The sequence below is a fragment of the Marmota marmota genome, unplaced genomic scaffold (genome assembly GCF_001458135.2).
Source record: "Marmota marmota marmota unplaced genomic scaffold, marMar, whole genome shotgun sequence".
Lineage (NCBI taxonomy): Eukaryota > Metazoa > Chordata > Mammalia > Rodentia > Sciuridae > Marmota > Marmota marmota.
The window spans coordinates 29,254,775-29,281,707 of record NW_026000174.1 but is presented as its reverse complement, the minus strand read 5'-3'; the positions used below and the strand labels follow the sequence as shown (position 1 = coordinate 29,281,707).

At 45.6% G+C, this 26,933-nt stretch overlaps 1 protein-coding gene across 10 annotated transcripts in view; it reads left to right on the top strand.

Annotated features, from left to right (window-relative positions):
* Plekha7 (pleckstrin homology domain containing A7) overlaps positions 1-26,933 on the top strand; it is a 128,157-nt gene that overhangs the window by 97,649 nt on the left and 3,575 nt on the right. For 7 of the 10 annotated variants that reach the window (XR_007342349.1, XM_048788422.1, XM_048788420.1 and 4 more), the window contains 14 exons: positions 1,124-1,204; positions 4,796-4,864; positions 5,039-5,119; positions 5,708-5,857; positions 6,443-6,544; positions 13,188-13,296; positions 13,449-13,675; positions 17,001-17,189; positions 17,286-17,403; positions 18,409-18,512; positions 18,965-19,165; positions 21,846-22,004; positions 24,787-24,920; positions 25,679-25,821. Coding sequence is in view for 9 of the 10 variants with exons in the window: in XM_048788422.1 (XP_048644379.1) it covers positions 1,124-1,204; positions 4,796-4,864; positions 5,039-5,119; positions 5,708-5,857; positions 6,443-6,544; positions 13,188-13,296; positions 13,449-13,675; positions 17,001-17,189; positions 17,286-17,403; positions 18,409-18,512; positions 18,965-19,165; positions 21,846-22,004; positions 24,787-24,920; positions 25,679-25,821 (1,867 nt within the window). In the remaining variant the exon portion in view is untranslated. The remainder of the gene's footprint in view (positions 1-1,123; positions 1,205-4,795; positions 4,865-5,038; positions 5,120-5,707; positions 5,858-6,442; positions 6,545-13,187; positions 13,297-13,448; positions 13,676-17,000; positions 17,190-17,285; positions 17,404-18,408; positions 18,513-18,964; positions 19,166-21,845; positions 22,005-24,786; positions 24,921-25,678; positions 25,822-26,933) is intronic. The other 3 variants (XM_048788424.1, XM_015477668.2, XM_048788421.1) reach the window with 2 other exon arrangements.

Below are 26,933 nucleotides of genomic sequence, written 5' to 3'. Positions count from 1 at the left end.
AAAACGGCAAAGAAAGCATGCAAAAACACACAGAAGTACCTTTTCAAAATCCATGACGGCTCTCTGACCTTAAGGGTTGGAGGAAAGAGCGAGCCACTAGAATTCTTTATTCTTATTTAGGGGACACACAAGGGGAAGTTCCATGGAACATTCTATCCCAAAAATGGCAAAGGGGTAGGATTACAAAGGAACAGGTGAGTGTGACTCAACCCCACCCGGTGACGCCTACTCCTGGAGCCACACCTCATTACCCGAGTGGAGGTAAAGCCCAAGTTATTGCTGGGCACAATAATTGTTCAGTATCTCTTGCTCAGGACTAAAGGGCATGTATTTCCAGAGCAGCTCCTGACAGAGGGCTTTGAAGAATCCCTATGCTGGACTGAGGGTGTACCTCAGGGATAGAGTATTTGCCTCATACACATGAGGTCCTGGATTCAATTCCCAGCATTGGAGGGGAAAAAAAAACACAAAAAACCTAGTGCTCACTCAGGTTCCGTTCCAGACCAATTACCTCAGGATCTCCTGAGGTATGACTCAGAGATCAGTATTTTTAAAAGTTCCCCAGGTGATTCCAGTCTTCAACCAAGGTTAAAAAATCCACTGTCCTAGAGGAAGAGAACAATGTTTCCTAAAAGGAGCTATAAGTATTTGGAACCTTTGGTGTAAGACATCATCATTTAGGTGCATCCCAAGGGTGGAGATGAAAAGTCCAAAGGGACTTAAGTTGGAAAACGTTGGGCATCAGTGAGGTTAATGCATTGGCACAACTCTAAACACAGATTTGATATCTTAGAGAACATGCTGAGGGAGGCAAGGAAGAAACAAAATTCTCCTTTGTCTTCTGTGGCAGAACCAGGAAGGATATGGGCTCTGAAGCAGTCCTGTCACATAAACAGCCTGTACAAGATCCCTTTGGCCAGGGCTTTAGTGTGCTGCATTTCACAGAGGAGTCTAGAAAGGTCCCATAGCTGGGAATAAGCATCACCAGGATTCATTTTAATTGCGCTACACATGTCCTCCTTAAGGTTCCCCTTCTCCAGTTCCCCAGGTTCTGGCTGCTTCAAGTGTTGTCTGATGTCTTACCTGTTACGTTTTGTTGTATTTGCCTTTTTGTTTGGAACAGATTAAAAATAATGAACCTTTGATCAACGTGCTTTACAAAGTGCTGAAGAAGTCAGCACGGGGCTGTCGGCCCAGGAGAAGCGTAAGATGATCTGATCCGTGTCTCCGAGTGGGGCCATTCCATTGCTTCTAGCTCAGTGCCGGCTCCATCACTCGCTTAACCAGTTGCTCTCCTGATCGCCCCAGGCTTCCTGCAAGTCATTTCGGTTTATTTTCTTTAAATGAAGTTCTCTGCAGCATTGTGGCTGATGCACCAGGCTGAGCTGCTCATCTGTGGTGCTCTGTGACTCCCATCTTTTGTGCTGCCAGCGGGTGGGGAGCTTGCCTGGCTTGCCTCCAGCTTGTGTTGTGTTTCCATTCTCACTTGTCTGCCTCCATGGCGAGGGCTCATCTAGATAGGGTTGAGCATGAGTTTCTTGGGAGGGAACAGCAGTTACTGGTCCCTTGGTATCCTCAAGAGTATGGGTATCCTCAAGAGTCCACCTTGGCCTTGACCTCTTCTTGGGGGCAGGGTATAGATATTTGGATAACAATCTGGGGCTGGACTAGAGTAAAACCAGCCATCCCATACCCGCTTTGACTGACACAGAATAACCACAGACTACAACATGGCCAGCCTTCCAAGGGAGGCTGCAGGTTGGGGAGCAGGTGGTGTGTCCTGCCATTCTGGGCCCTGAGAAGGTGTGTTGGGATGTGGTGGAAGAGAGGTAAGATGCCTGGTGGGGGGCTTTGATTCCCCTCTTGTGCAAAGATTCTTTCAAATGGATGAGCACCATGAATGTTCACTTTTTCTGGTGACAGATACTGGGGTTTTGCATTGTTGATGTCTAAATGGATTTAAACACTGCCATCACAAAGCATAATTTTAATTTTAAAAGGAAACTTAGCTTTAATATATTACATATGGATATAATATTTCTTAGTAGCCTCCACTCTCTGAAATGGAACTAATTTCAGACATTTAAAGGGCCTCTGAGCTGTGTGAACAGGCATCAGGTAGCCCGTGCTCTGCAGCCTGTGGCCTTTACTCCATAGTAACAACCTACCTTATTTTGAAAAGTTCATGAACTCAATAAGTGAACATTTTCTGAATATTCTTAGTGTACTGGGCCCTGGCTGTGCTTTGGGGATTCAGAGAAAATCATCCCAGTCTCCACAGTCACCCCTACTTAGGTTACCACACAGTGGGGAGAGTAGATGAGAAAGCAGAGCATTGTAATCTGATGTGCTGTGTATCACAGTCATGACGGACACAAGCGGGGTCAGGGGTGGGGTGAGACATCCTAAAGGGCACCAAGTCTAGTCAGAAGGGAGGGAAGAGATGTAAGTACTTTGCCTCTGTTGAGCTTTTAAGTTCTTTGAATCCCTAACTCACAGTATCTTATAAGTGGCACATTAAAAAAGATGGAAATATATTTCTTAGAAAAGAGGGAGTGCTGATATCCCGAGAGAGAGAGAGAAAAAGGTTGAATGTATATTCAGTATTCTAGGAAGGCATTGAAGGGCATGCTTTTAGAAAGCTTCCTATCAAAAAGTTTAATTTAGGAGATTCAGCTTTTTCAAAATGCCTTTTTTGTGTGTTTGTAGAATATCTCATTTCTTTCCTGATAGTGCTAGATAAATGAGGTATTGCTCAATTAGATTCTCTGCCTTGTTATTTAAGTACCAAAAAGATATCCTTGGTAAAAATCTTCAGTGAAATATGGGAAAGAATTTTGCTGGAGGGAAAAATCCCCAAAGCATATCTCAATTTGAAAGTGATTTCTACCTAGGAAATGAGTGAGAGTCAGCCCCCTTGGAGAATAGACAAGTTCACTGTCCTCCACTTTGATGAAAGGGTTCTGAAGAGCGCACCCACTTTCATCTGCATTTTCTCCTGGGTTCCCTGAGTTCAAAGCCCAAGTCCTGCCTAGGACATCCAGCAGTTTGTGGTTCACCAGGATTAATTCCATACCCTTTCTTCTCGCCCATCTTAGGAGACACATGCTGTTTGTGGATTATTGTAGGTATCCATGTGTTCTATGACTATGTATGCGTATATATGCACATAATCTGCCAGTTTGGGGACTCAAATTTGGCTGAGTTCTTCTCTTTCCAGGAACTTACACTGACCTACATGTTTCCCTTTGATCTACGTGGAACTGGTTAAGCATTGTTTAGTGCCTTCCATTGTGACAGGCCTTATGTTCAAGACTATATTGCAAAAAATAAGACTGGTCTTGGCCCAGAACTGTGTGACCAAAGGGATCATGAGAGAGGGGCGGGGAGCAGTTCTGCAGTCCAGAATCAATTCTCAGCTCAAGGCAAGAAGTCTTTTGACCTTGGCCTTAACTTTTAGGATTTATTGGTCATTCTCAGTAGTAGCATAGGACCCTTGGGCACACTTGAGCTCTAAGGAGAAGGATAGCTAATATATAGCTCCCAATTCACACTCACTTGCTGGATCTCCCAAGTGGAGTGGGGAGAAAGCAAAGGCCCTCTCTCCAGCACCTGTCTGTGCATTCATGCTGGGACCCTCTGCACGGTGCATATACCACCTATCTATGGTTAGTCCTGCCCTTCATTTCTCCTAGTCAGAACTGTAAAACATGTCAGAGGGATCATCTCCCGTACATGAGGTTCATTAGGCCTTGCTATTCCTGACCTTGTCTTGGCCATGAATGCATCTGTGAAAAAGCCACTCCCTGCACCCCTCTACAACTTTTGACAAGAAAGAAAATGGGAGGAAATGGAAACATGGGATATAGAGTTGGATTCAGCTTCTTGGAAGTCAGAAATGGGCAACATGCTGCACTCTTCAGGTTGAGTGAAGGACGGAAAATGTCAAACCTCTTTTACCCTTACATTTGGGTGGCTTTGTTTTCCTTTCTTGAGAGGATGAGGAAGGTTGTAACTTTTCTATGGACACTTCTGAAAAGAGACCTAATTGAGAAAATATATGGAGTATTTAAGAGTTTCATCTCCTGAGCACCTGAGTCTAACTGCGGGTGTCAAAGCCTCTCCAAGGCTCAGGGCTGAAGACAGCATATAAAAGCTTTTCATTTTCTACAGACACTTCTGGAAAGAGAGGAAGGTTGTAACTTTACAAGTACAACCTAGCCTCAGTTATTCAGGGATCAACTATCCAGGTTCCTTCTTCTTTGGGCAGGTCTTTTTCTCAATTAGTTTAGGGTGTGCTGGCCTTACTCACAAGGAAGGAGGCTGCTCAGACTTCCTTAAACTGAGGCTTGACAATGCTCAGGGAATTTGTTCCTCCTTACCTGTTGACCCCACTACTGTAGGCTGGGGGGTGATGGACTTCTATAACTTGTGTCTGTTTCAGTAACAAACCTCAATTTTATCAGTGGCATACCTTCCAAGATTCATACTGACTTATCACACTCCTTTTGGGCAAGTATATGCTTTTAAAATTGATGATTGTGTAACTTGAACATCTACATTTTCTTTAGTTTGAGAAATTTACAAGGATCACAAAAAGTTTTTAGTTTTTCCCTAAAATGAAATAGACATAGAGATCAAGCAGATGTTGCTTGAATTTTTGCCCCATTTGTGCCATGACCCTCTCCTGCCACTGCCCAGACTTTCACACCCCTCCACTGTAGGGCCGACTTTCCTTCCAGAGTTCTGATTCTAAGAACCACAGTTAAGTCTTCTTTAATTGTTCACCTCCCAGATGACAGGCCGAGACCTTCTCAAGGATCGAAGTCTGAAGCCTATGAAGATCGCGGAGAGTGACATTGACGTGAGTGAGCAGAGTGACAGGCTGATCCCTCAGCTGCCTCCTGACCCAGACCCGGCGAGGGCAGCTTCCAGAAGGGTTTGGATGGTTCTGTAGCTAGAGGCTTTTTGCTCTTACCCCCAGGCCATGCCCTGTTCTCATTCTCCCAGGCCCTCCCCAACCTGTTTTTGCTTATAGGTCAAGCTGAGTGTCTTCTGTGAACAAGACAGGATCCTCCAGGACTTGGAAGACAAGATACGAGCCCTCAAGGAGAACAAAGTATGCATCAGTTTGCATAATCTTGGGATGGGTGGGGGGACATTTTGTCACTGAGTTTTTCCTGAGACATTGACTGAACTCTCATTTTAGTATTGAACAACATGATTACTTTATCCACAACAGTGCCTTTGCTTTAAGTGATGCTTCTTTGAGGGTTTCTCCTCTCAGCCTATTTGTTCTAGATACCCTCACTCCTCCATTCTGCTCTGGCCCATCTCTCCCTGGAGGCCCTGAGAGATGAGCCTGGGAGAGGAGCTCCACTGGCTTCTATGTGATGACCCAGGCATCTAGGCCCTAGGGAAGGGGCCCAGAGTTTTCTATCAACTCTTTCATTTATCTTCATACTTTACCCCATAAAGAGTTAGGTGGCTTTATGTCCATTTTATAGATGAGGAAACAGAAGCACAGAGCTGTTAGAATTTTTGGCCCTTCTACAGAATCAGAACTGGTATCAGATGCTCTGCCCCTCAGCCCACAGCTGGTGTTTTCAGCCTTAGTTAGATCCAGCAGCTTTCTTTGTTCCTGGTATGGAGAGGCCTCTGGGGGCTATTTTCTCATCCTGTTGCTCTTCAACCCTTTCTGGTGTAGGACCAGCTAGAATCTGTGCTGGAGGTGTTACACAGACAGATGGAGCAGTACCGAGACCAGCCCCAGCACCTGGAGAAGATTTCCTACCAGCAGAGGCTGCTGCAGGAGGACCTTGTCCACATCCGAGCTGAGCTGTCCAGAGAGTCCACTGTGCGTGGAGGGTGGGGAGGGAGGCAGACACTTCCCCTCAGAACGGGCAGGCCACGGGCTGCTGTTCTCATCTCCTCAGCTGAAGTTGAGATGGTAGCCAGGGGAAAGTCTTGGAATAGAAGAACTTCTCCAGCCCACCTCTCTACAACAGCTTTTTTAGGGGTGACAAGTCTGTTTCCACCTGTGCCTTAGATTGTTTTCTATCAGGGGCTTCCAGATGACTGAGGACACTCAAGGACCCAGATTACTCAGAGCAGCCTGTAGGCTGTATTCTGATCTGTGTGCAGTTAATTCTAGGCCTTCATAATTTTCACATTTTAGTTTCTGAGTCTGATGTGGGTGCAGGCCCTTCTGCAAGGGAAGGGAATTAAAGTGTTCCTGAATGGAAGAGTGCGGGTGGCCAGGGTCAAGTAGCACATTTGTTCCTACTCTGGTCTCTATCCCACCAGACCTGCTGAAGGCCCATTGAGTCCCTTTCCCACTTTCCCTGACTGGGTCAGCTCAAGGTCAGGAGCTCAGGTGCTCTTGAGGCCACTTGGGAGGCCAGGGATAATTTGGAACAAGAAGCATTTCCTTGACCAACAGGAGATGGAAAATGCCTGGAACGAGTACCTGAAGTTGGAGAGGGATGTGGCGCAGCTGAAGCAGACCCTGCAGGAGCAACACAGAAGAGCCTTTTTTTTCCAGGTGACCAAGGGCTGTTCATCCCTCTGACGTATGGTTGCCTCTGAGTCACTACCCCAGAACTTTCTCTTCCTTAGCCCTGTGAAGTGACCCCCTTAAGCTCTCCCTTGAGAGATCCCTTCCTTCAACTAGGCCATGATGAGAAGCCTCACCCAAGATCCCCTGCCTCTCTGCTCTCAGAGACAGACTCTTGTTTGTTTTGGAAGGGGTTTTCTTCTGATCCTTTGGAGAAGTAGACCAATACCAACCTGGAGCACTTTACAGAGATGGAGCTGTGAGAGTGATGTGTGTTTCCTTCTTGAGTTCCTTAGACAGATTAGACAGGAGCAGGAAGCCCCACCTGAGTCCTGCCTCAGATTCCTGAAGATAGATGCTATCATCCCTCTGCCTGAGGAGAGAATATGACCAGTCCATTGAGGTGCCTCTGGTCTCCAGGCATTCATTTGCATTTCTGGAGGCCAATCTGGGTGATACCTATCTTTGTGGCCCCTGCCTCACCTGGAAAGGTGACTTTAGAGCCTTGCCTCCTTACCTTAAAATCCAGGCCACCCCCATGGACAGTAGCCTCTGTCTCAACAAAGGTGAGACAATGAAACGCCCAGTATGGTTTCTCTTCTTCCAGGTTGGGTCCCCAAGCTGCCCTCCTCAGATTGTGGTGCCCAACCAGGTTTCTACCCCACCCTTAATTTTTTTTTCTTTTCTTTTCTCTTCTCTTCTCTCCTCTTTTCTTTTCTTTCTTGTGTGTGTGGTGCTGGGGATTGAACCCAGGGCCTCACACATGCCTGGCAAGCACTCTACCACTGAGCGACCTTCCCAGCTCTACCCACCCTTACATTTTTAAAAACGGAAAATGACCTGCTTTCCAAATCAACTTCAGATCTCTGTCTCCTTCTTTCAGGACTCTGACATAAATTCTGTTTATTGAATTCAGCAAGTATTCATAGAGGCTTTTTTTGTACCATATCATGCCAATTTTGTTGGGATGCTAATTGATGACTTGAGTCTACATTATACATACTAATTGAAGACTTAAGTATACATACTAATGAGGTGCCATGTAATATTTTGATACATGTATACATTTTATAAAGTTTATAACAGGGTAAGCATGTCTGTCTCCTTCAATATTTATTATCCCTTTGTGGTAAAATACATGTGGTAAATATTTCTTCTTCTTCTTCCTTTTTTTTTTTTTTGAGATTTATATTGTATTATTGCTACCTACTGTGATATTTGTCAACTTTTGAGATGTATCTCATTTCAACTCAGCAAGTCTACTTCTAGGAACCTGTCTTAGAGAAATGCTTATGAATGAGTCTGAAAAGGCAGTTACATTCAGGTGATTTAATGAATATGTGAACTCTAAGGAGTTTAGGTTTGTTGTGTCCTGAGACTTTTCCCTGGATTCCACTGTTCCCTGGAGACTTTTGCCTCTGACTCCAGGCTGGGGTATGTGGTTTCCCAGAACCTATCTGTCTCTTGTTGTTGTCCCCGCAACCTAACTTTCCTTCATCTGTGCTAACATTTTCTTATGTTTTTTCCCCCCCNTCCTTGAACTTCAATGATCCATGCTGATTTTAGCAGGAATTTTTTTTAGCTTTTATAGTTATATTCATATTTTTCTATAATTATACAAATCATACATGAATACATTTTTCAGAAAAATTCAAACAATGAGAAGCAAAAACATAATGATAAAAAAATCTCTTCTCTCTTGTGTTCTACCCCACTCCTCTCACCCTCCCTGCATGTAGTCAGGGCTGCCAGTTTGTGGTGTTCTCTTTCTGCTCATTTTGTGTGCATTTATAAGCATATGTGTCTACATAGAATCATATAATTTATTTGGGTTTGGGAGCAAGTAAAAGATTTACTTTAAGAGGTTCACACATACCATTTGGTGACTTCCTTTTTGTTATAACTTTATGTTGTGGAAATCTTTCTAGGAATGATGCTCTCAAGTTTATGATATTTCTATCTAAATTAATTACAACTAAAATTAAAAATGAATTCTTCATTTATACCAGACTCATCCCACGTGCTCAGAAACCATCATAGTGGATAACACAGGTTACAGAAGATTTCCAGAATCTTAGAAAGTTGTATGGGACAGCAAGAGTCTAAGTAAAGTAAAGTAAATTAGTTCTTGATTGCAACATACTATTTCATAGCCTGGATATTCCCTACTTTATTTAGCCATTGCTCTCGTGGTGGGCATTTAAGTGATTTCTAGCATTTTGCTTTCGTAAACTGTGCTGTCATGAACATACTTGTAATTGCCTTTTCAGACTCATTCATAAGCATTTCTCTAAGATAGGTTCTTAGGAGTAGACTTGCTAAGTTGAAATGAGACACATCTCACAAGTTGACAAATATCACTATAGGTAGCAATAATACAAATATACATCTCAAAAAAAAGGAAGAAGAAGAAAAAAATATTTCACATATTTTACCACAAAGGGATAATAAATATTGGAGGAGACAGATATGTTTACCCTGATATAAACTTTATAAAATGTATACATGTATCAAAACATTACATGGACCTCATTAGTATGTATAATTTTAATGTCTTTATGTATCAGTAACAAATTTTTTGTTTTGTACCAGGGATTGAACTCAGGGGCACTCAACCACTGAGCCACATCCCCAGCCCTATTTTGTATTTTATTTAGAGACAAGGTGTCAGTGAGTTGCTTAGTGCCTCACTTTTGCTGAGGCTGGCTTTGAACCCCCTCCTGCTTCAGCCTCCTGAGCTGCTGGGATTACAGGCATGCACCACAGTCACAAGTATTTTTAAATACAAAAAAGTTAATAAATATTGCCAAATTGCCCTCTAAAAGACTGCACTAATTTACTCTCCCATTCACAGTGACTGAGAATGCTGAGTCTGTTTGCTGTATCCTGGCCAGCGCTTGATGTTATCAGTCTTTTTAATATTTGCCAGTCTGTTGGCTAAAAATGACATCTTGCTTTAATTTACATTTATATAATTAGTGGTAAGTTAAACTGTGTTTGTGTGTGTTTTACTAGGGATTGAATCCAGGGGTGCTCTACCACTGAGCTATATCCTCAGTCCTTTTTTTTTAATATATATTTTTTTAGCTATATTGGGCACAATACCTTTATTTTACTTATTTATTTTTATGTGGTGCTGAGGATCGAACCCAGTGCCTCACACATGCTAGGCGAGCGCCCTACCGCTGAGCGCCAGCCCCAGCCTCTTTTCTTATTTTTTGAGACAGAATCTTTCAAATGCTCAGGCTAGTCTCGAACTTGTAATCTTCCTGCCTCAGTCTCCCAAATAGTTGGTATTACAGGCTTATACCACCACTCTAGGCTTAAGTTAAACATTTTTAAATATGATTATTGGGTATTTGTGTTCCTACTGTATTTCATAGTGATTAAATACATAATAGACTCAGAATCATTTTTTCCCCCTCTAAAACATAAATCTGCAGAGTAAAATAGATCTTGTTACAAACTACCTGGAGAATTGAGTCCTTTAAGTTTCTAGCAGATGGACAAGCCTGTGGCCTATGGCTTTGTTTTAATGTTGTTCCGTGGCATTGCTCAGGCTTTCTGAGAGCTTCAGTGACCTAGGAGTCATAGCCCTGTTTGATCAGGCTCTGTGCTAAGCTCTTCGGTGTAATCCTAGGCCAGGCAGGCTGTTAAAGCCTTAGACAAATCATGAACACTGGGGGTATGCTTGCAACCCATCTGCAACTTCTCAGTAATGGCTTGGAAATTCACCTCTGTTACTTTGGTTTGGCTGTGAGAAAGTTCATAATCTTTTCAGTGAAGTGGGCAGCTTTATTTGTAAAGGTCTTCATGGCCGCCTAGTCATCAAGGAAACCAAGGGATAGAATACCCAGGGAACAGTGTGGTAAGAAGCCGTGATAGGTGAGGCTACCTGTAGGTGTTCCCATCCCGACCCTGGACAGGGAGTCCAAACCTGTGCTGACAGCCTTCCACCCATGGGGTATAAGGATATAGAAGTAAAACCCTACCTCCTTGTTCCCCAAAGCTCCCCCACACCTCATTGTTAAGTTGCAAAATTCCATCACCCTTGGAGAAAGAGACTGTCTGGCCTTTGCTCCTCCCTGCTCTTTTACATGTAGAAATGTCAGAAAGGCAAAAGGGATAGGAGAATTGGCTGACAGGAGTGCTTTGCTTGAGAGCTAAGGAGGAGGAAGAGGAGAGATGTTTTCCCTTTTACTTTTTCCAAGCACTCAGCTTGGGGACTTCAATTCTGGAGACCATCCCTGTTAACTTACATACTGTAAGGGCAGCAGTGCGCCTGCCTGTTTCAGGATGGTACTTGAGTGTGGGGCTGAGTTCCAAGCTTGTTCCTTGCTTGTCAGCCCCGAGGGTACACTTTGCTGTTGGGACAAGGAGAATGGAAGCATGATCCCTCTTGGCACAGGAGCCTTTGGACATCTGCTGTCATAGCTGTTGGAAAGTATTTGACTGAGGATTTTACATGAAGATTAACTGAGGATTTTACTTTTTTCACTCAATGTATGTGCACTGAAAATCTGCTAAGTACCAGACCCTATGGGGGAGTATCTAGGAGCACACAATCTAGTTGCGGAATTGGGCAGGTTGGTAAGTATCATGTAGTGTGAGAACTCTTCCCGTTGAAGGGCATCCAGGAACCTTGAGAGGAGATGGGGGGTGTGAAACTTGCTTTTCGTTTTGTCCTTCGAGTGGGACCAAGTCTGTCTTCCCTCCATTGTAACTTAAAAAATCAAAAGAATACTACATCTGGGTTGGGGTGCAGTGCTTGCCAAGTATGTGTGATGTCCTTCGCTCAATCTACAGGACCACAAAAGAACTACATCTGAAGTTTACACATCCCCATTAGAAGATGGCCACAACCCCTTAACCACATCAGGCCCCTCTTCATCTCCTTTAGGTCCTCGTCCTATCCGATCTTGGTTGTAATTGTGCATATGATCATATAGCATAGTTCTTTTCCCATTGTACTTTTTATGAAAAAAAGTTTTATCATATTATAATCTACGTACCACAAAATTCACTTTTTTTTTTTTTTGGTACCAGGGATTGAACCCAGGGGTGCTTAACCGCTGAGCCACATTTCCAGCCCTTTTTTGTATTTTGTTTAGTGACAGGGTTTCAATGAATTGCTTAGGGTTGGTTTTGTTAAGTTGCTGAGGCTGGATTTGAATTAGGGGATCCTCCTGCCTCAGCCTCCCTAGTTGCTGGGATTGCAGGAGTGTACCACCGCACCCAGAAAAATTTGCCTTTTTAAGTGTACAACTCAGTGTATTTTGTGTATTCACAGCATTGTGCAGCTGTCAGCACAATTTTATAACATTTTCATCACCTCTCAATAGTAGCCCTGTGCCCACTGTCATTCCCTATCTCCCCAATTCCCTACTCCACCCTTGTCAACTCTTAATCCACTTTCTGTCTCTATGGCTTTGCCTATTCTTTACATTTTACGTAAAAGAAACATATAACATGGCATTTTGTGCCTGGCTTCTTTTCCTTAGTGTAGTGTTTTTAGAGTTCATCCACGTTGTGGCACGTATCAGTACTTCAACACTTTTTATGGCCAAATAATATTCCATTGCCCATTGTACTTCTAACTAAGCCTCAAATCCCAGGATTCTGCTCTGACTTTAAAAAGAAAAGTTAAGGGGTTGGGGTGGTGGCTCAGTGGTAGAGCACTTACCTAGCACACATGAGGCACTGGGTTCAATCCTCAGCACCACATAAAAATGAAATAAAGATATCGTGTTCACCTTCAACTAAAAAAAATAAATATTTTTTTTTAAAAGAAAAGTTAAATTCTAGAGGTAATTTAACCTCCAGTCCTTGCCTTCCCGCCTCCTCTGCTGCTATGGTTGCATAAGACAGTTTATATATATATGTATATATATATATGTGTGTGTATATATATATATATATATATATATGTATATATATAAACTATACAAACAGAAATTTTTTCATCTTAACCATTTTTAATTGATTAATTTATTGGGGATTGAACTCAGGGATGCTTAACCACTGAGCAACATCCCCAGCCCTTTTTATTTTTTATTTTGAGACAGGGTCTTGCTAAGTTGCTTAGGGTCTCGCTATTCAAGATCCTCCTGCCTCAGCCTCCTGAGCCACTGGGATTTCACGCATGCACTACCCATGCGTGGCCATCCTAACGATTTTTAAGAGTACAGCTCTATATTGTTAAGTACATTCACACTGCTGTTCACCCATCTCCAGAACTTTACACTTGAACAAAACTATTAAACAGCTCCCCATCCTCCCTTTCCCCACTCCTGGCAGCCACTATTCTACTTCCTGTCTCTATGAAATTAACTACTCTAGATACTTCACTCAGTATTTAAATGGAATCCTATAATATTTACAACAGTCTGTTTTTAAATTAGGTAGAAATAGGCAAACTGAACTGGTGAAAGCTATTCCAGAATTTCTCCCTAGACCTTGATCCACTTCCCTAGGAGGCTGTGAGCAGGCTTGACCCTAGTCCTGGTACAGTTTCTAAAGCAGGTGCTGCCCCTCAGGGGGAGGGACTGTATGAAATGGCAAGATAAATCTCAAGAAGAAAATTCTGGTAAGGAGCTAAGAAGGCAATGAACCACCTGCTTGCCTTCCCCAGGAGAAATCACAGATACAGAAGGATCTGTGGAGGATCGAAGATGTCCTTGCAGGCCTGAGCGCAAATAAAGAGAACTATAGAATCCTGGTGGAATCGGTCAAAAATCCAGGTGAGGAGCATCTCCCTGGGTGTGGGGAATGGGTAGGGGTGGGTGGGATGGCGGTGGAGATGCAGATCTTTGTGGTACTATCACTCCACTGTTCCCCCCGAAGAGTAGCATCTTTATTCCATCCCATGATTATTTCCCTCCATGTCCCTTAGAGAGGAAAACGGTGCCTTTGTTCCCTCACCCGCCTGTGCCTTCACTCTCCACTTCTGAGAGCAAGCCACCCCTGCAGCCCAGCCCTCCCACCAGTCCTGTGCGGACCCCTTTGGAGGTTCGCCTCTTCCCGCAGCTGCAGACCTATGTGCCGTACCGACCTCACCCACCCCAACTGAGGAAAGTGACGTCCCCCCTTCAGTCACCAACTAAGACAAAGCCCAAAGTGGTAAGTTCTGGTGACTTGTTTTCTGAGTGTCTTGTTTTCCTCTCTGGCTGTTGACTGCCCTTTTCTGTCCTCAGATCACCTTATCTTGGGAGAAAGGTTCTGCAGAAAACCTGAGGACACAGAAACCCACTGGAGTCCTTGGTCCTGAGCAGTTAAGGAGTTGTATTTACCCTGCTCTTGTGCCTTTGCCTCTTGGGACTGGCAGGGTTCTGAGAGAGAGTCTAGCCCAACCCTCCCATTTTGCAGTTGGAAAAATTGAGGCCCAGCAAGAAGTGACTGGACTGAGTGGGGTGGAATTTGTGATCTGCACCGTGTAGAGGGTTGTGTGGCTGTTGGTGAGGCTGTCCCCACACAGGGTCCAAGGAGGCCTGCAGAGGCTTGCCTGCAGTTACATAGCCTGGATTGGGCAAGGAGCTCCTTCCAGCAAGAGTATCTTTCTTCCCACCCCCAAGTTGAGCACTGTGCTGGTTTCTGTGAGGTTGCATGTAGCCTCATAGGGTATGGACAGGAAAGACAGTATCCCCATCCCATAGAGAAGAAAACTAAAGCCCCAGGGTGTTGAAACTTGCCAAAGGTCTCCATATTAGATATTAAAGCCAGCATCTCCATACTCTTCTGTTTTATTCTGGACCCCCAGCCCAGGTCTTTGGGTCAAGTCTGTGGCCCATGTGGGGTAGCCTGCACCAACACCTTGGCTTGCTTGGCATAGAGAGGAGCCAAGCTCTTGGCAAGATCTCGGAGCACAGGAGATTTTAAAGAAATAGAAGATGTGGTCAGGTGCCATGATACTTCTACCTCTACAACAAGGCCAGCCTTGTGTGGAGAACAAAAGGGGTCTGACCCAAAGGCAGGGAAGCCAGAGCTGAAGGGACCTTGGCATGTGGGGCTCCTGGTTTTTGCCAATAAAGGTTTGCAGGAGCCTTGCCTGGAACCATGTGTGCCCAGGGCTTCTGATTAGGTTGACACACGGTGCTGGGAAAGCACAGGCATTCCCTGGACCTCACCATTCACCTGCATCCCTCTGTGGCCTGTGGCCCAGAGTTAGATGCAGGTGTGGCCTGTGACCCATTCAGAGTCACTGTGAATTTTCCCATTTTGAGATCTCCTTCATAGTCCTAGATCTAAGAAACAGATTGGAGCACCAACCATAAAATACCAAAACAGAGAGCAGAGATGTCTGAGGCAGATGGCTGTTGATGTACAGCAGGGTACCCATCATCTGGGTCGAGGAATAGGAGGGAAAGGTACAACCTGGGAGCTCGGATGCCTGGAGTCTGGTCCTTGTTCTCTCTCTGTATCCTTGGGTATGTCCATCCTTTTTCTGAGCTTCAGTTTCCCTTGAGTAGACGATCACAGAGACTTCTCACAGTTGGTCCTCTATGGCTCCTGGGCAGGGCTGTTTCTGCTCAGGTGAGAATCAGGGTCACTGGGGGTCTTTTCTCCTTGTTGTAATACATGTGGGCTTACCAGTGTTAGCACTTACGTTGCATATCTGATTTTTAACATCCTGAAAATAACATAGAACAAGAAAATATAATTAAACAACAATGAAGGGACCACTCATGTTATACTAACATCTGGACCGGGGCTGGGGATGTGGCTCAAGCGGTAGCGCGCTTGCCTGGCATGCGTGCGGCCCGGGTTCGATCCTCAGCACCACATACAAACAAAGATGTTGTGTCCGCCGATAACTAAAAAATAAATATTAAAATTCTCAACAAAACAAAACAAAACATCTGGACCAACAAATAGAACTTTGCCCACAAACTTTCAAGGAGTCTTTAGGCGTGTAGGTCCCTTTCAGTTCCAGGCCCCTCCCTTTCTGCCAGAAGTAAGCATGATCCTAATTTATGTATAATATTCCCTGGCTTTTTTCTTTTAGTTTGACCATCTGTGTTTTCATCCCTAAGCACTTTAATTATGCTGGTATGTATCACTGAACTGCCTTTCATCTTGCATCTTTTCAACAATATCATTTGTGAGATTCATCCACATCGTTGCATATAGCTATAGGTCTTTCACTTTCATTTGGCGTCTTTTATTGAATTTAATGTCATTTTTAAATTAGATAATCTCAAAAGAGTGTAAAACCAAAAGATATTTTCTAAATATATGATAAATCATCTCCCTCCCACCCTCTGTTTCTATAGATATTCTGTACTCTTCAATCATAGGCAGTCAGTGTTTTGTGCGTATCTTCCTGAAGAGCTTTGTAAAAATTGGTGATCCCCATGTCTTGTCAAGGTTGGAAACTGCTGATTCTCAGAGAATTAGTGGGTATCTTAAATAGTTTACTTTCTACACATCAGTGAAGTGTGTTGCTTTAAAAGAATTCTGGTAAATCTTTGCAAAGCAAGCTTGGACTGAACCCTTTCCTGAACTCTGCAAAAATCTGAAAAACAAAGCCAAATGAGGCTAAGAAAAGATGAATATAGGAAGAGGGAGGCGAGATGGTCATTAGTGGGTGTGCATGGTAGTCAGGGGCCAGTCTGCAGATGTGGAGAGGAGCCACAACCCTTAGAAAGCACTGTGAACAAGGAGTTTCAAGGAAAACAGTCACATTTGTAACATCCCAGGGCGGGAAGTGAGTCGCTCATCCTATGACTGACTCTTGTGTCTGGAATCAGGAATGAGGAAATAGTTTGTAACCATGCACATTTCTGAGAGAAAGGGAAGAAGTGGTAGACTCTGTTCTTGCTCAGATCATTGCCCTGTTGAAGGATCCAGATTCTGTGCAGGAGCAGTGGGCCAGCTAAGGCTAAGCACAGTGGGGTGGAAAACGTGTTTGTTCTGCAGGGTGAGTACTGTCATCAGCTTAGAAATGACACAAGAGTGGGGCTGAGGCTGTAGATCAGTGGTAAAGTGCTTGCCTAGCACATGTGAGGCACTGGGTTCAATCCCCAGCACCACATTAAAAATAAATAAAGATACTGTGTGTTCATCTACAATTAAATAAATATTTTTTTAAAAAAAGAAAAAGAAATGACACAGAGTTAGCAGCCTGCCTTCTTGTGGTGCATGCCAAAGAACTGGAGTGGACAATTTGATACAATGCTAAGTACAGAACCAGGAGCCTACTTCTTGGATTTGGGGACACAGTACCTACAGATAACACTTTGAAAAATAGAAAATATATGAGTCAAAGGGAAGAATAAAGTTGGAGCAGAGGCACGTCCCCTCTTCACAGCTTCTCCAAAGGAAATGTTCACACTGTTCTGTCTCTGAAGTTTCAGCTCGCTAGGTCACCAGTGTGGCATTGCCACTCAGCAGTCCTCCCTCCAGCTCCGTTCCACTGGGCACTGATTCTGGTTCTTTTTCCAACCAGGAAGAGGAGGCACCTCCGAGACCCCCACTCCCTGAACTATACAGCCCAGAAGACCAGCCTCCAGCTGTGCCACCTCTGCCAAGAGAGGCCACTATCATCCGACACACTTCTGTGCGGGGCCTCAAGCGGCAGTCGGATGAGAGGAAGCGAGACCGGGAGCTGGGGCAGTGTGTGAATGGGGACTCACGGGTGAGCTAGAAGGACCCCTGAGGTTGTCCACTGAGAGTGGGGAGAGGAAAGGTGATGTGATGCTGGGCAGGTATGACAGTGTTACACTGCTCACAGGTGGAGCTGCGGTCATACGTTAGTGAGCCCGAGCTGGCCACCCTCAGTGGGGACATGACTCAGCCCTCCCTGGGACTTGAGGGACCTGAGAGCAGGTACCAGACACTGCCAGGCAGAGGTAAGGCAAGACCCTCTACAGAATCTTTTGGGGGAATCCCACCACACACTGCTTCCACCCCTCAGCCCATAGCTGCCTGCAGCGTTAGGCCAAGGCTTGGGTTGATGAAAGGAAGGACCTGGTTTCCCTTCCTCTCACTTATATCCCGATTCTCTTCCTCTTTTATTTTATTTTTTAAAAATATTTTTAGTTATAGATGGACAGAATACCTTTATTTTGTTTATTTAATGTTTTTTATGTGGTACTAGGGATTGAACCCAGTGCCTCCCCTATGCTCTATCACTGAGCCACAATCCCAGCCCCTCTTCCTCTTTTATTATATCTGTCACTGGAAACAGTGATAATAGCAATTACTATAAAACTCAAGACTGTTTAAGTACTTTATATAGACCTCATACTCAGTGCTGTGAGGGAATCGCTACTTCCCACTTTAGAACTTGGGAAACTAAGGCTGAGATAAGTTAAATAACTTGCCAGTTAGCTATTGGTGAGGGAGTCAGAAGACAGTCCCAGGGCTCTGACCTACAGGTTGGGGTGCTGGGCTGTTGCCACCAGCAAGCTAACTCAGGCCCTCCAGAGGGGTTTCTCCTCTTGTGCCACCCTAAGACTCAATCTTTTCTTAAACACTGTCTCAGGTGGAACCCCTCTTTCTGCCCTCCTTATCCCGAGTTGGGTAGTGCAGGATGCGTGAGAATGCAGCAGGAGGCAGGGGGTAGAGGGCACTGGCACCTTCTACCCACACAGCCCAGGGCTCCTGTAGGGAAGGGATGCCTAGAGTGGTTCATAGATCTGCAAGGAGTCTGTCCCTTGTTGGGGACAGAGGGCACCTCTGGACTGACCCATGTCCTCTATCTAGGGCCTTGCTCTAAGGAGAATGAAGGAAAAGTTGAATGGGGGTTGTTGGCTGGGCCCTCTTGGTCCCTCATGGGAGTGGGGGTAATTAGGGAAGGGCCAACGACTGTCTGCCTCATCAAAAATATGCTTGACTCCTCTTTCTTCACAAAGGGCTCTCAGGGTCCACATCAAGGCTCCAGCAGTCGTCCACCATCGCTCCCTATGTCACGCTCCGGAGGGGTCTAAATGCTGAAAATAGCAAGGTGACTTTTCTTGTGAGTGATGTTGAGCTGGACATTGACTAGCAATTCTATGAGCACTAAGGATAGCCTCTGAGGTGACCTCAGCCCCTTGTGAGTTCAGGGTCCCTGTCACCCACTGCCTGTCAAGAAAGCCCTGCCTCTCTATTTTCTGAGGACCCTACATTTTCATCTCCAGTCTGGCAGGGTTGTGGGAGGGAGCCCAAGAAATGTGCATCCTGGTGTGCTGCATATGTGTCCAACTGGACAGGCCTGGGCCTCAGTGTTTGCATGTGCAGAATGGGGTGCTGCCCAGAAAGGTGGTGAGGACCAGGGACATCATGATGCTTAGAGAGAGTGGATCTCATAGCCAAGAGGAGTCCAACCAGAGAGTGTGAGAAACTAAGAAAAGGAATGAACTCAGAAGGGCTGCTGCCCTCTGTGTTCCCAGCCCAGCTGCTCTGTGTCTCTCACTTCCTCCTCCTCAGAGACCCAAGAGTGCCTTGGAGCGCCTGTACTCAGGGGACCACCAGCGGGGCAAGATGAGTGCAGAGGAGCAGCTTGAGCGCATGAAGCGGCACCAGAAGGCCCTGGTCCGGGAGCGCAAGAAGACACTGAGCCAAGGAGAAAGGGCGGGCCTGCCCTCATCCCGCTACCTATACCAGCCGCTCCCTGGAGATCTTGGCTCAGTATGTTAGGCAGGCGGGGCTGGGACAGGGAGCAGAGCTTTCCCTCGAACTGAGCACAGCTTCTCCAAGTTCCCCAAACACAAGCACGACACACCCATGAGTGAGTGGGCTGTTCACTAACGTAGATGGTTGAGAGAACATCCCATGGGGCTATTTGTCCACAACCCTGTCTACATGCGTGAGCTGGTCAAAGGGTGACCTGGAACTGGAGCAGGAAAGAGGATCCCACATTAGAGTTCCAGGAGTGTGAGAAAATATCCATTTCAGTTTTCTAAGCTAAGCACGAGAGAGGCTTTTGCAGGCATTCAGATCTTTCAGCTGAATTAAGGACTTGGGAATTTGGAGTTGAGGAGGAAGATGGCGATATGATTTGATGAGAAGTGCAAGCGAACCAACCAGCCTCCCAATTTTCCAAACAGATGTTGGAGGAAAGGAAGTCAGCTGACCAAGGGTTGGTGGCCCACAATCTCAAAGGCGGTAGTCTCCTGCAGCATGTGGTGCTGAGAGGCCTCAGCATGCCCAGGAGAGCCAGGGGATTGGTGCTGCCCCTGGTGGTGCTCACTGGCACTGCATCCTGCCCAGAGTCGCCTTAGGTCTCTTTTGGAAACATTTTATATAACTTTTCTGTTTGAAATCATGTTTCCCTAGACCTCTAGCCTGACTGTTCTTTCCCTAATTCATTGCACAAGCTCTTTTGCTTTTAGTGTTACCGCTCATTACCTCTCTAATCCTGCCTGATTGTGTTTACAGAAGCTTCTGATTTGTAAAGAACATTATCTAACTGGCCTGTGCTCTTTGTTACCAGGCTTGTAATAGCCTCTGTTGTTTCCCTAGCTTAGCAAGCACCCCCAGATGTCACTCACCTTTCTGTTGCCCTCCTTTGTGCAGGTCTACTGACTCTAAAGCTGCCCCACAGCTTGAGCCAACCTGCTGCCTGAGGACCACAGTCATTGGCAGAGGTCTGAGCATTATGAATTTATCAAAATCCATGCCTTACACCTGGACAGTAGACATGGACTTCAGAGATTGTATGTTTGAATAAGTGCTACCAAATCTGAGGTTGTTCGATTTTAACTCTTTCAGTTCTATCACATAATTTCTTGTGGAAAACCTTTTGTGTTTCTGATATTTAATAACTTGAATTGATAGCAAAATAAACTATGTATTCAGAGGGACTCTCTGCAGCTATTAGCTCAGATACCAAAGGGATAAGACCCAGGACAGTCAAACCTTTAAAAGCTGCAAACCCAGTAACTTCTAAACTTCATAAGCAAATGTCATATGGGCTAATACTGACTTTTTACAACCTGATGTCTCAAATGTAGAGATTATCTAAAACTCATAAGTTGAATACCTTGTAATTTTTCTCTTAAGACTTGTGTAAGTCTCTGCATCAGCGCCAATAAACGTGTTGCCTAATAACAATGGATTGGCGTGGTTCTTCCCTAGGATACTCTCTAGAGTGTAGTGGACTTTTCCTGTTTGTGGAAACAATCAGGCTGGGTTTAAATGAGGACTTGTCTCTATTTGGAGAACTTGTGAGCGTGTAAGAGAATGTGCATTTTCTTTTTGAATCATTAAAATAATTCATCCCTGAACTTCAGCTACCTAATCCTGTAATTGGAAAACCATCACCCAAGGGCGATGACATAGTTTGGAGTCAGTACTGAGAGCTTGTGCATGAATGGGTGAAATGTGCTGATATGGCTATGGGTTTGGGGTTTGGAACAACTTGAGGGCCATGACTGCGTAGGGCTCTGAGGTGGGTGGGTTGGGAGGAGGAGATGACCTGGGATGGGTAAGTACCTTCTTTGTTCATTCTCAAGAGAAGAGAGGCTTTGAGCCTGCTCTGTTTTCAACAACCTGCTCAGCAGTCAGAGGCCTGTGAGGACACAGGCCCAGGGTGAACAGGGAACCACCACAGAATTGAGCAGTTGTGCTTGGATCTTAAAATGGTTGGATTACATTTTCTCTTTTATGAAGAGTTCCTTGTTACAAGGAAATAGCCTTGGAATTATTACATTTGATTTGGCACTTCAATTATACATAATTTAGTCTAAAGAAAGTGCCTATTCCAAATACTGTCATACACCACAGTTTGTCTGCTTCACTGGGTCCAACCTGTTCCTTCTTGGACTTCCTCAGCCCTGCTGTGGGTACAGTATCCCCCACCCCAAATGGATCCTGTTGGGAATACCTTATAGGCTTTTGGTTATTCTACTTGCTTAGCAAGACCCTAAAGTCTTGTTTTATTCATTGTTTCTGAACCTGGGACATAAGGCTTCTGAACCCAAAAGGCCTATCACCTGTGGGGCAGCACACAAGCCAAATCCACCATCGGAAGCTCTGTTCCAGGTTCTCTTTGGGGTCTTGCTCTCAGACCTGGGAGCATTCAATATCCCTGGGGACCATCACAAACTTATATTGCCCACAGAAAGCATGTTTGAACTCTGGGGGTCCCAGATCAGAGAGCAATCAGCAATGTGAAATGGGCCATGTGAAGGAAACAAGGACCTTGTTCTCCAGTACATACAGAGTTACAGCACAATACTTTTCCCTGATGGGTCACAGATCCATCTTCCCAAGGGCCCCATGCCTGAAGGACTCATTCAAAAGTGGACCAGCAAGTCTCTCAGCAGTCAGGAAGTGACTGCAATTAACCTTCTTATTCTGTTGCCAGTGGAAGCGAGAACAGGACTTTGACCTACAGTTATTGGAACGAGCCATGCAAGGGGAAAGAAAAGACAAGGAGGAGAATGGCTGGTTGAAAGTGCAGGCCCTGCCTGTCACAGAGTTGGACCTGGAACCTCAAGACTATGACTTGGACATCAGCAGAGAGGTGAGGGCAGGGGCTCCCTTCATGTCCCCCCCACAAGGAGGCATGGCCTTTGGACTGCCATCCTGATCAACCCTCCCACCAAGGGTATGTCCTGAATGGAGACACGATTTGGCTTCACTTTGGCCCAAGAGAATGAATGGATAGCAGCTTGAGGCAATAAAAGGAACCTAGGTGTTTGATGTAATTTGGGACAAATCATAATAGTAACTTCTCAATCCTCATTAATAAAGTGGGATTAAGCAACTCAATATAATTCCTAGGAGGTTTAGCAGTGATCAGAAAGCCTGACACACAGTACATTTGTTGAGACAGTAGGTGCTATTGTTAGAAAAGGTTCCCTGGAATACAAAGAGTTAACCTTGTAACTGTCCAGCCAGCTGACTTGTGTTGTCAGACTGAGGGGAAAACATGGGATAGGTTTGAAAATCACCTTGAAATTTCCAGCCAGGATAAAAGTGAGGAGATGGTGCCTAATAGCTCTGGTCTGAATTCCTCTGTCGCCCTCTGGTGGCATGTGTGTATCATGTCAGGGCAGGCCTAGGAAAGCAAGTAACCACCTCCATCCCAGGGAAAAGAAAGGGGCAGGGGATGACAGTCTGGGTCTTCTAGACATTCATGGTCTCCTGTGGCCTGTATTGTGCCATCTGTAAGCTCTCCAGGGCAGTGTCTGTGACTTCTTGACTCACCTTTGTATCCTTAGCACCATGTCAGCACCCAATAAGTGCTCTGTAAATATTTACTGAAGGAAGACTTTGTTGAATGAATCACCGTGGCCCATAAATGTCAAGAAAACATTTTTACAAAGACTTGGCCTGCCCTGAAACTGCATGAGGGGAAGTGTTCTCACCACATGACGGATGGATTTGGTTTTAATAAACATCCCCCACAGGTTTGTCTGGTCTGAGAATGAGTGCCAAAGGGGAGCTATGCCTCCAGGTACCTTCCTCCTATTTTTAAGAGGCATGGCCAGACCACTCACAAGCTGATTTTGCCAGTAGGATCTACCTGACTTGATTGGTTAGGCACTCATGGGGGCTTTGAGAACAAAGGAGCTTTATGTGGGCAAATAGGTGCTTATGGAGTTACTGGGTTCTGGGGGTCAGCTGGGACTTCAGGGGTTAACAAAACTTGGTCATCTGCCCCTTGACCTTTTCTTTTTGGCTGCTGAAATACCAAAGATCTTTACTTTCTCAGATTCACAAAGAAGCCTCCACGTGCTGTCTTGGCAGTACACATGTGCACTATAGCGTCCTAATTTGCCGGTCAGCCCAGGGAAAAAAAATCCTTCCTTATCTCTAACCCAAATTCCTCCTGCTACAATGTAATCTACTTCCTTCCTCTAGATCTGTCCTCATTGGAAATAACAGAGAAGAGCTTATTTCTTGCCATCTTTCAGCAAAATGCAAGGGCTACATGAGTTTAAATCTGTTGGCCGTGAATAAAATCAGCCAAGTTGAGAACCAAAAAAAAACTACTTTGGGGCTAATTAGAATTGCAGTCCAGGAAAACAAGATTCAAGCATTCTTGAAAGTGTGTTCTGAGGTTTTATAAAATGATGGTTACATTTGTAGCATTAAACCACAAGGGGGGTTAGGAATTATGATTGTTGCTGACAAAAATTAAGCTTTTCTTGTAAGAAAGGGATTGGATACAGTCTGAGTCTGGATAGTTTGTGGGGAGGGATCTGTTGTACAGAATGTCATCAGCCGATAGTATTTCAAAGATAAGCTCACCTCTAGGTGGGCATGTTTGCAGCTCAGTTCAAAGGATCTGTTGCCGACAAATCTGAGATCTGATTAACAGTGGCCTCCTGACTCCATTTTAAGTGTGCTGAACCAATGATATTCCATTTTTATTTTCTTTTTCCTCCATAAATCTAAAATTAGATTTGTCCTAGGATCAGATTTAACTTGTTTTAGGGGAGCTTCAATCAACCCCATTTTAATAAGGGCCTGCAAAATTTGCCTTTAGTGTTCTTAATCCTGAGCATTATTTTACCAAATTGAGTTGGTCACTGGGTGAATGAAATACTTTGAGGGTTGGGGGTAGGTCTATTTCCTTCCTGGAAAGCAGCAGATACAGTATAGCTGCCTCCTATCTAGATCAGAAGAACTTTTGTAGAACAGAAACCACTATCACTTTCTTACATCCATCTCTCCATCCATCCATTCATCCATCTGTCCCATCATCCATTCAAAGAGGATTTGATGAAGGACTACTTGAGTGCCAGTCCCTGCATTAGACAGTGAGAGACAGTGATAAACAGAAAATGAGAGGAATGGAGGTTAGAAGAAGGACTGGGGAAGGGATTGGGGTGGGGTTGAAGGATGAGAGTCAGTGAAGCAAAAGAGGAGCATCCCAGTCAGGCGAAGAGCAGGAAGAAAGGCCCCACTGTTGGAGTGGCCCTTAAGGAACTGCTGGGTCAGTGTGGCTGGAGAAGTCACAGGGGCCAGATCACTAGGGCCTTGAGGGCAGTCCTAAGGATTATCATTTTTCTCTTAAAAGCTTTCAATGGGCGTTTGGCCTTGCCTTTCTCTTTCCTTAGCTTAGAGGAGGTTGATAAGTTGGTACGTTATCAACCCCACCATAAGTGATTGTCTGGTATAGCTGGCTTTGGTGTCAAACCAGGTTCAAATCCTGATCCACAATTGACTCATTTTATGATTTCAGCAAGTTACTTCATCTCTGTGGACTTCCTCATGGTGGGACAGTGGGGAAAGCAGGTCCCAAGCCAAAACATCTTAGCCTTCCCTTCCACCTTACCTCCTGGTCCTCTCCCCAGCTATCCAAACCAGAGAAGGTCTCTATCCCTGAGCGTTATGTGGAGCTGGATCCTGAAGAGCCACCTAGCCTGGAGGAGTTGCAGGCACGGTATCGGAAAGCTGAGAAGATTCGCAACATCCTCGCCCGGTCAAGGTCAGCTCTTACTTGTCTTACTAGTCTTGATATCCCGCTAGTATTGGCCCCACATGACATCTCATATGTGAGGAGACCAGGGCCAGGTTGGCTGGGGTGCATGTTTTGTCAATGTCTGTCTAAGGTGAGCTCCACTCATTGGAGGGGGCAGACAGGTCCTCAGATCAGTGAGAAATCTCACCTAAATCAACTAGAAAGTCCTAAAATACAACAGGAACCCTCACTCCCAAATCTGTCCCTGGTGATCCTAGAAAATGTGAGAAATGGAGCCCAGTTTGGAATTGAAGTGGACTCAGTTGGAGCTTAGCTCTAGTGATGGCCCTCCCATCATTTGGGCTCTTGCTTCCTCACACAGACCTGTAGACCAGGCCCCAGCCTTGTCCTGAGGGTGCCAGAGGCTTTGCCCACTATCCTGGATGTTGGGCTGGAACCCTAGGAAGTGGCTTTTCTGGCTCCTCTGCCTCCATAGCTTTAGAAACTTGTCATATATGAGCTTCCCTCACAGAGCTAGGTTAGCCGTTTTGTGTCTGAATTTAACAGGCGCCTCCAGATGGAGCCCTTAACTTAACGCCTGTGACCCTCCTATAATCATTGGATTGCTGGGGAGAAGCATGTACTCTTAAGTCTTGGGAGAAAGTCCACAGTTTGTAGCTGATGCTCCCCAAGTGTTGAGAACCTCCAGATCAGGAAAACCCTTCACTCCTGAGCTGATGCCCAGGATGGTGAGGGGCTATCATCTGCTTTCCGCCCCCCTGCAGCATGTGCAACCTGCAGCCGACGTCAGGCCAGGACCGCAACAGCCTGGCTGACCTGGACTCGCAGCTGCAAGAGCAGGAGCGTATCATCAACATCTCCTATGCCTTGGCCTCTGAGGCCTCCCAGCGCAGTAAGCAGGTGGCAGGTAAGGCCTGATGCCAGCCTCTAAGACCCAGTTCCCACCTGCTGTTCCTTGGGGCTTGGGCCCAACACAGCCTGTCCCAGAGCCAGGGAGTCAGTGGAAGTTGGCAGTTGAGAGCCAACTCTGACTAGAGGGTGTGCTGTCCTTGGAGGGAGGGTGTTGCTGTACGACTTCAGGTTTGTCAGGCTACTGAGCCAAGGGGCCAGGGCTAAGGTTTGTTTCCTCATGAAGAAGGAGCATTAAAGCCTCTGGTGCTTCTTCCCTGTTTACCCATCAGAGCATGTTGTGCCAGAAAGCAGAACTTGGAAAGTGAGACTCTGACAGCCAAATGGAAAGAAATATCACCATGTGTGTTTGCATGGCACATGGGTGTGTGCATGTGTTTGTAAAGGGGACTCCCACCTCCTTCCTCCACCCATGTCTTCCCTCTGTGTGGGAGACCTCTGTGTGTCTAGGTGCTGCCTCTGACCAGGGGTGCTCCTTCTGGTGTGGGGATGGTCATAGAACCTTAAGTGATGTCACAAGTCTCTACAGGTTTTCCAACTCTGGCTATAGGATCTAGTAATGGAAGGGTGGGGCCTTCAGGGCCCTGTGGTGACTGACACCCTGGGGAGTCTGGTGTGGGAAGTAGAGCTTTGCTTTGACCTTTGGGGGCCATGGGAGTGACCCGTGACAAAGAGAGGGCTCATAGTCTCAGCAAAAAACTGTTCTTTGTCCCTGTAGAGTCCCTGAAATCCCTGCTATCCTCACTCCCTTCAAAGACATGCTGAGGGGGCTGAGAGGTGGTCAGCATGGTGCTCTACAGCTAAGGACATAGGAGACAACCATCCAGACCCCTCTTCCTAATGACCTTGCGCTCCTCTCAGCAGCTTCTGAGCTCCTTCCCATGAGACTACCCTCACCCCAAGGCCCCTCCTCTCTGCTGTGCTTGCTCTAATTCTGGATCTGCCATCTTCAACTCCCTTACCACCAGCAGCTGGGCACTGCAGCTCCGTCATCCTTGGTCAGTTGGTGGCCTTTTTTACCTCCAACTCAGTAATGAACTGCACTTTTCCTTGCTCTTGCTTCCTCTTCTGTCTCAGGACCTGTTAGGAACCACAGGCATTGGATCCTCC